This window comes from Enhydra lutris, unplaced genomic scaffold (genome assembly GCF_002288905.1).
Source record: "Enhydra lutris kenyoni isolate GAN:26980312 unplaced genomic scaffold, ASM228890v2 scaffoldscaffold45, whole genome shotgun sequence".
Lineage (NCBI taxonomy): Eukaryota > Metazoa > Chordata > Mammalia > Carnivora > Mustelidae > Enhydra > Enhydra lutris.
Window position 1 is genome coordinate 1,199,246 of NW_019154129.1, and position 9,883 is coordinate 1,209,128.

Below are 9,883 nucleotides of genomic sequence, written 5' to 3' on the forward strand. Positions count from 1 at the left end.
GCCAGTTCCAGGCGCGTCCTGAAGTCCCTCCCGCCGCCCCGCGTCGCTTTAAGGCGGAGGCCGGGGAGGGGGCCACGCCACCCGCCCGCTCCGCGCACGGCTCCAGACTTCGGCATTTCCTCCCCGCTAGCTGGCGCGGACTCTTCTCCCCTCGCAAGAGGAAACTCCTGGGGCCGAGTAACGGGAACAAGCGCGGAGGAGAGCGAGAACGAGCGCCGAGAGGGAGCCCGGGAGTGCCGCCCAGGGTAGGAGGCAAGCCCGGCCGGGTCAGAAGCTGGCCGCCGGCAGCGAGCCGGGGCGTCGGGCGGGGAGAGCCGCCGGGCGGGACCAGGCGTGCAGCCGGCGCAGGGCGCGGCCCGGGGCCCGCGAGTGCAGGGCGGGCCGCAGCTGGAAAGAAAACTTGAGCTGGGAGAGGGGGCCGAGCTGGAGGGCGCCTTCCCCCCGCCCTGCGAGGGGGGAGCCGCGGCGGAGGCGAAGGAGACTCGGACCGCGGGGCTGCCCGGGCGCTGCCCGCATGCTGGGCCGGGGGCGCCGCCGGGGCTCGCGCCCTGGGCTGCAAGGCCGCCGCTGCCCCGGGCGCCCGGTATGTCGGTGCACTACACCCTCAATCTGCGCGTCTTCTGGCCCCTGGTGACCGGCCTCTGCACTGCCCTTGTGTGCCTCTACCATGTCCTCCGGGGAAGCGGGGGCGCTCGGGCCGAGCCCCCCGACGGTACGGACGGCGGCTTCCCGCTGCTCAAGGTAGCTGCCCTGCTCTTCCTCGGCTACATCCTCCTGCGCTGTCGCCACGCAGTTCGGCAGCGCTTCCTCCCAGGGTCTCGTCGCCTGGGGAGCCACTCCACCTTCTCTCCTGGACACTTCCCAGAGCCGAGTCTTGGCATCTTGCTGGAGAGTTACTACGAGCACGAGTTGCGCCTGTCCCCGCACGTGCTGGGCCACAGCAAGGCGCACGTGAGCCGAATTGTGGGCGAGCTGGTGCGGGCTGGCCGCGCCCGGGGGTCCCCTGGCCCCATCCCCGGGGGGGCGCTGGCCTTGGCCTTCCGTGGAGACTTCATCCAGGTGGGCAGCGCCTACGAGCAGCATAAAATCCGGCGGCCCGACGGCTTCGACGTGCTGGTGCCGCTGCGTCTCCCGCCGCTGGTGGCGCTGGAGCCCAGGAGCCTGGGCACTGAGCCCGCGCTGGCCCCAGCCTTCCACGGCTGCTTCGTGTGCGCCCTCAAGGCTCCGCCGGGGGCCTCCGGGAGCCACTGGCTCCGGGACTGCAAACCCTTCGCCGACGGCTTCTGCGTGGACGTGCTTGGGCGGCGTCACCTCTCTGCCCCGCTGGTGCTGCGCTGGTTCCAGGCGCACCTACAGCGCTCCCTGGCCACCGTGCGTTACAGTCTGGAGGGGCGTTGTCGGGTCAGCCTGACCCCGGGCGGCCTGGAACAGCCTCCCACCCTGCACATCCTGCCCTGCCGCACCGACTATGGCTGCTGCCGCCTGTCCATGGCAGTGCGTCTCATCCCCGCTGTGCATCTGGGTGATGGCGTTTTCCTCGTGGCACCACCACCATCACCCTCACCCGTCGGGCCCCTGTCCGAGCTCCCGGGAGGTCTGCGCACGGATGCACTGTGGGGTGTGAACACAGCTCGGCAGGAGCAGAAGCTGCTGTGCTGGGTGCAGGAACGGGCCCCTCCAGGTGCCTGCTACCTCAAGTGCCTACAGTTACTTAAAGCTCTGCGAGACCTGGGCGCCCGCGGGCTGGACCTGGGGGCCACAGCCCAGTGGGGACGCATCCTGTCCTCATATATGCTCAAGACAGCGCTGCTGGCGGTGCTGCTGCGTGAGGGGGTTCCTGCTCAAGGCTGGGACGAGGCACACCTGTGCAATCGGTTGGAAGAATTAGTGCAGTTCCTTAGGGACTGCCTGCTGCGACGCCAGACGCTCTTCCACTGCGTCCTGGGCCCTGGTGGGGCAGCTGCTGAGGTGGGCCCCCTGCCCAAGGTACTGCGTGAGGCCGCCCCGGTTGACCTCCTGGCTGCATTCGACAGGCAAGCCCGGGAGCTTGCCGCATCGAGGTTGCTGTCCACCTGGCGAAGGCTGCCCCAGCTTCTCCGGGTCTACGGAGGTCCTCGCTACCTTGACAGATGCCCCCCACCCCGGAGTCAGCGGGCACAGGGATTCCCTGAAGATCAACCATAAACCTTGATAGTGCCCCCACCTGGCCTAATGCTCCTAAAGCTTCTTCCACCACATGGGGTGGGGATGGCAATGAAGCCAGTTTCATGCAAGGAAATGAGGTGCCAAAAGTGTTGGAAAATTGGGAGGCTGACATTTGGTGGCTTATATGTCCCCCCTGGCCCCACAATCCAGTATAGCTATGGCATCTTGTTCACACCTACCGGTGTATTCTGAGCGAGCTACAGAAAGGCCTCCAACACCAGCAGCTAAGAGTTGGTTCAAATGTTGGTTTGTGTGGAATGATTCTGCAGAAGGATCCAGCTTTTAGGGAAGCCCCATGAAGGAAGCAAGAACTAGCTGCAGAGAAATTGCCCTCGCTCCCAAATTTAAAGAAGCTAATGTGTTTTTTGTTTTTTGTTTTTTTTTGCTGTAACTACTTGCTCTGTCCTAGGTTCCTGATTGTCTTTTAAAAGGTGTGAATCTTTATCTACAACTGGAATTGAAGTTCTATTCTAGGGGCTTATGTTCTGAGGAACACTGTTTCCACTATTCAAATTAATACTAATGTGTTATTTGAAGTGGTACCATCAGGGGTGTTTGACAGGATTGCAAAGAATTAAGTCACATGTGTTGAGAGGCAGTCAAGAGTTGGTTAGAGAAAATTCCAGAGCAAATAGCACTTTATTTTGATCAGTACTTTCATTTTGTGGTAATTGCCACTGCCAAGTGTTGCATCGGAAAGGGAGGCCAGTTACATTTATTATTAAGAAATGTGCAGTCTTAAAAAGCAGGCTTGCCTAACATCCCTACAGGCCCACCCTGGAATATGTACCAGTCCACACCCACTCATGGAGAGCCCACCGTGAGCCAGGCACGGTGCAAAGTAGCAAAAGATCCATGTTTAGGACCACACTGGTACTCAGGGAAAACACATGGGGTTTTGAGAAAGATACATTTCAGTCTTTGCCTATCCAGGTGACTCACCAGAGCTTGCTGCTGGCTGGAGACAGAAACATTTTGTTGTTGTTTGAAGCCTTTTGAACAAACTCCTCTGCATGGGAGTTTCTGAGTTTCACGAGATAATGCGCAAATGCCTGTCTTAGTGCCTTGCGTGTAGGTAGCTCTCTCGGTCAGTGCTCAGTTATGGTTAGTGGTTACCACGTTTCCCTCCCATCGCCCTGGCAGCCTTTAAGTGGTCCTAAGGCCAACTTGGAGGAGCGGTTGACTGGACCCAGGTCTTGTAAAGCATTTCCTATAGAATTCCATATCTTGGGCTCTGTGCTCCCTGACCACCCACCAGCAGTCAGCAAAAGAGAGCGAGGGAGGAGGAGGCGAGGGGGCCACGGCTCCTGCCAGCAGTCTGGTTTTTTTTTTTTTTTCCTTTGCACATAAATATCCCCAACTCACTTTAGGTTTAGTTTAGGTTCAGAATAGTCCATCATCTGCTTGCCTAATAGAAAATGCAGCCAGTCCCACCCAGTGTTAGACTTTGGGACTTTGAAATATTTTTGACAAAGACATATATTTCCTTAGACTCTTAAAGGTAAAACTTGGAAGACAGAAATAGCCCCCTGAATAGGGCCATTGTTTAACTTCTGAGTTATTTTGAGGGAATTCTTTAAACTTTCTTTAGGGGACCTACTTGGCCATGGCAGGAAATCCTTGTGAATAAATGATTTGCAGGGAATCCTTGCGGGAGCTGCAGAGACTGAGATCTTTTGCAACCTTGGACTGGAAGAGAAAGTTGCAAATGTCGTTCCTTCTCTTTGAGGTTGTTCTGGGGACAGTTCCTCTTGATATCGCAAAGGTCATTCCCAGCTTTTAAGGTCAGTGTTAGGTCATAAGGTACTGAGTTTAGCAAAGGGATCAGTCTACCAGCTTCCTGCAAAGATATAAACCGCATAATGTTTCTTAAAATTACTTTTTAAAACAGATGCAAAGAGTAAGTAGCTCTCTGTCTATATATATATATATTTATATTGTCTCCATATCGGCTCCAATTCCCCCTGTAGTCATTAAGTCTACTGCAGTGGGGAATAGCAAAGCTGTTGGAGGGATGATAGAGCTTTAAAAGCGGAACTTTCCAAACGTCTCTAGTTGAGTTGATAGGTTCCTTTTTTTTTTTAAATCTTAACTAGTCTTTTAAAGTTTAAATCTGGTAACGTTTTGTTCTTGTAGTGTATTGGTATTTTTATTTTAAGGCTAATTACCCAAAGCCTCATCCATCCTCAAGATTTTTAAATTTTATTATTATTTTTTAATTAATGGGGCATTGTGTTTGTGAATTGTTAAAATATTAATGTTTTATTTAAGTGCCATGCTGAGCAATAGTTCTCTGTACATGGCAACCAAAACCTAGAGATTTCGATCAATTTGATCAATATTTAGTGATCCCAAACATGTACTGTGTACAAATGAAATAATATGACATTTAGCCAGGTGTGATGGTTGCCCAAGGCACTTAAATTAAGCTCAGTTCTGTCTTTTATCAGGGCTCCGTCATCTCCTTGATCTGAAATGTACACATTTTTGGTGTATACTTGGTACTAGAGATTCACGTATGCAAAGATTCTTACACAAGAAGCCTCAATATTGCTCATGGTAAAAAAAAAAAAAAAAGAAGAAGAAGAAGAAGAAAAGATTAACTGTCCAGCCAGTGCCCGAAGAAAAGTTTTGGGGAGGACGACTCAGCCATTTTTCCAAAAGATACCCTTCAGTTACTCCCACTGACCTGTCTTGGGAGCTATCCTGGAAGGCTCATGGTTGTGGGCTGAGAAAAGGAGATTTTTTTTTTTTTTTTTTTTTGGCAAGAGGAATGAAAGAAGCTATAAGAAGGAAGACCGGAAGCAAGAGAACCAAGAGAAATCTGAAGAATTCAAGAGGGAGGCCTTAAAGAGGGAACTAAAGGAAGAGATGGGGAGAAGGGGAACCCCGGGGGGAAATCACATGAGGGTGTAAGAGGTTTGGGTAGAAAACACATTTTTAGGTATGTGCTATTTCAAACCAGGGGTCGCAAACTCAGCAGCCTGCAGAAGCAAGGCAGGGAGATCAGTATGGGAAGGGGTAGGTGGGTGGATGGTGGGGACTGTGCCCCTCTTAAGCATGGCAGCCATTGGTCGGCTCTGTGCTGGGAAAAAGGTAAGGAGGGGCTGGAAATCAGGAATTTTTTTTAAGTGAGACTTTCTCAATTTTAAACAAAATCATTTTGAAACGTGGCCAAGCAGAACATTTGCCTGAGCCTGGGGCCACCAGTTTGCGACCCCTGCTGAACCCTCCAAGTATGTATAAGGTTATATTTATTGTTCTGGAGATGTTTTTGTTATACATAGTTGGGGGTGTGATATTCCAAGTCCTTCTTTCTCAGAGCTAAGCTTTATTGTAGAAACAAACAAACAAACAAAAAATTAACAAGGCCACAGATAACACTTAACTCACAATTCCCAGAAGGACCCTCATCCCGGAGCTGTTCTTGTCCAGCTACACAGCCTCCAAGCAAACCATTGGGGGTCAGTTCTTGGCATTTCCTTCCTGGTGAGTGGAGGCTAAACTTCTCTGCTCTGCCTCAGAGTTCACAGATGAGTAATCAGGAAGGATTGCAGAATAACTAGTTTCTTTTTTATTTGTATTTTGTTGTTCTTTTAAAATTAATCATTTATTTTAGTAGTATGCCAGTCTGTGGCTTAGCAGTGATGGTGGATGGTCTTGGACCCCGGAAAACCAGGGCTGGGTCTTCAGGCCAACCTTCTTAGGCTTGTTACCATTCCTACCACCAAGAACACTGTTGGCTCCCACCAAAACTGACATCCTGGCATTCGGAAGGGGTGAACCTAACATGCATGCTTCCAGAGCATCTCTTTTAACCTCCTGGAATAAGTCACTCTTTCTGTAAAATGTGGCCTTTGAACTCGGCGAAGAAGATTTAACTTATCCCTACCCACATGGAGGAAGGCTATTACCTCCTTCCCCAGTAATGAGGGAAATGAACCTTACTAATTTCCAGTGACCCTTAAGAGGGGAAAAAAGTTCAGTGTTATCATCTTGGTGTTTGTTAATTTTTTTTTTTTTAACACACGTCTGTTACTTAGACACTACTGTTTGTTTTCTCTTATACCTACATAGCACATGATTTGATGGGAATTTAGCAAGTATAGGTTGGGAGAGGGTGAAGATAATATGCAATCATCTATATAGAGAGAATAGCCTTAAAAAAACTATACACAATCTGGTTTTTGAAGTATCAGATATTCAGGAAGATTTTTAGCACCTTTTGCTTTAAAAAAAAAATTTGTGCCTTGATTCAGTGACTTGACTTTAAAACATTCCTCTTATTTTATTGTTATTTGAAATGTGTATTCTGACCCCAGCTGTGTATTATGATGTAGTCTGTTGGCTGCAGTCATAGTATATGGTTTGTTCCAATAACAGAGACCAAAGGGTTAATCAATCAAATATGATCCCGCTGCTACAGTTGTGTGATTAAAAGGAGTTTTGGGTCACACCCACTTCTGTGGCCCAAACAGTTGAGGCTAGCCTTTTTTTTCTGTTTCAGGTTGGAGTAAATTTGCACTTTTAATCTTTTGAGGGTTTTTTTGGGGGGGGGGGGGGCTTGTTCTTTTATACCTTGCTTTGTTAATAAAGGAACTTGTAGAAAACTCTAGACTGAATGTCAGATTTGGGGAGGGCTCTCCTCTTTCTGAAGGGCAGCCCTGGCTTATGATTCCTTACAGAGGCTCACTCACTTTTAGCATCTGGGTGCCTGGGAGTCTTTCTCACTCAGCAACGCTAGAATAATTGTATACAGTTGACACTGCACGCAGAAAGGCAAGGATGTTAGTTCACAGCTCTGTAGGTTTGCAGCCCAGGGTCCTGCCTTCAAGTCTTTTTCCTTGCCTAGAACCTTCTGCCTGGCTCCCCCCGACACACACCCTGTAACACAATTCAAGTCTTGGCCTGTGGCTCATTTATTGCTCAAGAATTCTGCTCAGAAATCTCTCAGGCCCTCGGGCGCTCCCCAAATGGTAAACATTTGCTAATAGTGAAAAACCACGGGGCTTAGTGAAAGATGGAATCTTGGAGATGATGTAGGACTCCTCGAAGTTTTGGAGCCGGGTGGAAGTTGAGAGAACCTGCAGCCACAGGCTGATGAAACAGGAGTTCACGGTGCAGAGGTGGTGGGTGTGTTTTGCTCAGTTTCCAACAAGTAGCTGGTGACTGGGTTTTGTCCTTGGTGTTGAGGACACATGCGGAAGTGACCCAGACGGACGGGGTCTTTCTCTAAGGAGCTCGCAAACTCACTGTGAGAGGCAGTTCCGTTGTTGCCATGCAGTGTGGTGGGTGACGGTGAGGAAGGGCTATGGAAGCACAGAAGAGGGGCATCTCACGGGGTTTGGGAATTTCAGGGAGGGCTGCTTGGAAGAAGCGACATTTACGCTGAGATCTAGAGGCTGGTAGGAGTTCGCTAAGTGTAGGGAGCTGGGCAGGAGAGCAATGTATCAAGGACAGAAATGAACGGAGCATTTCAGTTTGTCTGGAAAGTGGGTGTGGGCGAGAGGGAGGAGGCTCCAGCGGCAAAGAATGAGGTGGAAGAGGGAGGAAGGTGTCCGGATACAGGGGTCTTGAAGCCAGAGCTTCTCCAACTGGACTGTGCAAACCACTGGAGATTCTGCTTTCCTACCAAGCTCCCACGTGATGGTGACGCTGCTGACCCTGGGGGCCACACTTTGATCACAGGGCTAGACACCCTGATAAAGGTTTGGAATGGTCCCCGGAAATACTGGTGAACCATTCTAGGCAAGAAATGGCAGCAGGGTCGCCTTTGAGTTTGGCTCACTCTGGCTGCAAGGTGGAGGGGAATGGATTAAGCAAGGGTTGGCAATGTATTTATTTTTATAAATAAAATTTGTACAGCCATGCCCATGCATTTATGTACTATCCCTGGCTCAAGGCAGCCCACACTGGCAGAGCTGAATAACTAATCCAGTCCTGCAAATATTTACTTTCTAGCCCTTTATAGGAAAAAAAAATCGGCTGGAAGTAATCAGACTGGGAAGTCTTCAGATGCTGCAGCAGTCCAGGCCTGGGCAGGGAGCCTAAGCTGGGGACAGAGAAACAAGTTGCCCTAAAGACAGAATAGAGTCCTGGCTAGGGCCAATGCTTTGACACCAAGAGATATGTCTTCTAGTCTTGCGTGCCACGTCTCTCATACGCGTGTCTCTCCGCCAATTACCTAATCCTCTCGCAACCTTGATTCCCTCATCTAGAAGGTGGGGTCATAGTAGAACCTCCCTCGTAGGAGTGAGCGAGGATTTAGTGAGATTGTGTTCCATGTTCCAAGCACCAGAATTGGCAGTCAGTGTAGAAGTAATTATTGGAATGGAAGTTTGATTTAGTCCGCGTCTCCAACCTCTTCCTCTGTTCCTTGTGTGGCTCATTCTGTTTCCGCTACAGGGTAGTTTCCCTTTTGTCTACACAACCATCTCTCTAGTTACTCCAATTTTGTTCATCTCTTTCCTTGATGTCCACAGCAGTCCATTCAAGGAAAGGCTCTCTCTCATTCTGGGTACGATGGTGGACTAATGACAAAAATGGCCCCTGTCCTCCTCTTCCTGCTCTGATGCCTCTGCGGTCTCCCCCATCAGGAAGAGGAGGCTTCTCACCTACCCCAGATATGGAAATGACTCTGTGACTTTCTTTAGTCAGTAGAAGGTGGCAGAAGGGATGTTTCGTGAGTTCCTGGCGTGGGACTCAAGAGGCCTTGTCTGCCTCTGACCTCTTACAAGCCTTCTGCCACCATGTGACTAACTACTCTCGGGGAGGATGAGGGACTGCATGGCTGCATCAACCCTGTCCCCAAAGTGGATAGCCAGCCACCTGTGAGACACGGGAATGAAGCCATCCCACACCGACCTGACAACAAATGGACTGAAACGCCTGTGAGAGCTCGGCCAAGGCCAGTCGCACTTGGCCCAGATTAGCAGAAGTACTTAGCAGGCCCATCGCCTCCGAGACATGATAGACATTGTTTTAAGCCACAGAGTTAGTGGTAGTTGGTGGCTCAGTGACAGCTTAACTGATTTGGAAGCTTAAAAGACCAATCTGGCATCCATGGGCTGCCACGGGGTTACACACAGGTTGTCCTTGACTTCGGGACATTTGACTTTGGAAACGGCCAGACTTAGATCTGGGTGCTTGACTGATGCCCCAAACCACCTTGCCCGCAGGAATCCAGATTTCCCTCACAAGCAGCCACAGCAGGGTGTCGGCCTTCCTTTGGGTGCTGAATTGGGCAACCGGCCCCATCTTTGTGCCGTGTGTGTACACCGTTGTTTGACCGTGTTCTTGCACTTGCCCTTATCTTCTAAAAACAAGCAGAGGCCGGGAAAACAAAAGTGCTGATTCAGGTGACAACACGCCCCAGGTCTCCAAGGTAATACAATGGGGACACTGATTCCACATGCCCACAGTGGCCAAGCTTCAGCGGCAGTGGGATGCCCTCCTGGGCCCCTGAGCAGCCGGGCGGTGTAAAGAAAGTGAACACCAGCGTTGAAGGGCATGTAGGAAACTGTATCCGTTAAGAATACATTTGGCCACAGGGTGCCTGGGTGGCTCAGTGGGTTGAGCTCCTGCCTTCCACTCAGGTCATGATCTTAGGGTCTTGGGATCAAGCCCCACATCGGGCTCTCTGCTCAGAGGGGAGCCTGCTTCCCTCTCTCTCTCTCTC

General features: G+C 50.8%; 1 protein-coding gene across 1 annotated transcript; it reads left to right on the forward strand.

Moving 5' to 3' along the window:
* The first annotated feature begins 324 nt into the window (after positions 1 to 324).
* LOC111156109 (ITPRIP like 2) lies at positions 325 to 3,531 on the forward strand. Its single transcript, XM_022516728.1, has one exon. The coding sequence runs from the start codon at positions 586 to 588 to the stop codon at positions 2,182 to 2,184; it is 1,599 nt and encodes a 532-aa protein (XP_022372436.1). The 5' UTR covers positions 325 to 585; the 3' UTR covers positions 2,185 to 3,531.
* Positions 3,532 to 9,883: the final 6,352 nt, after the last annotated feature.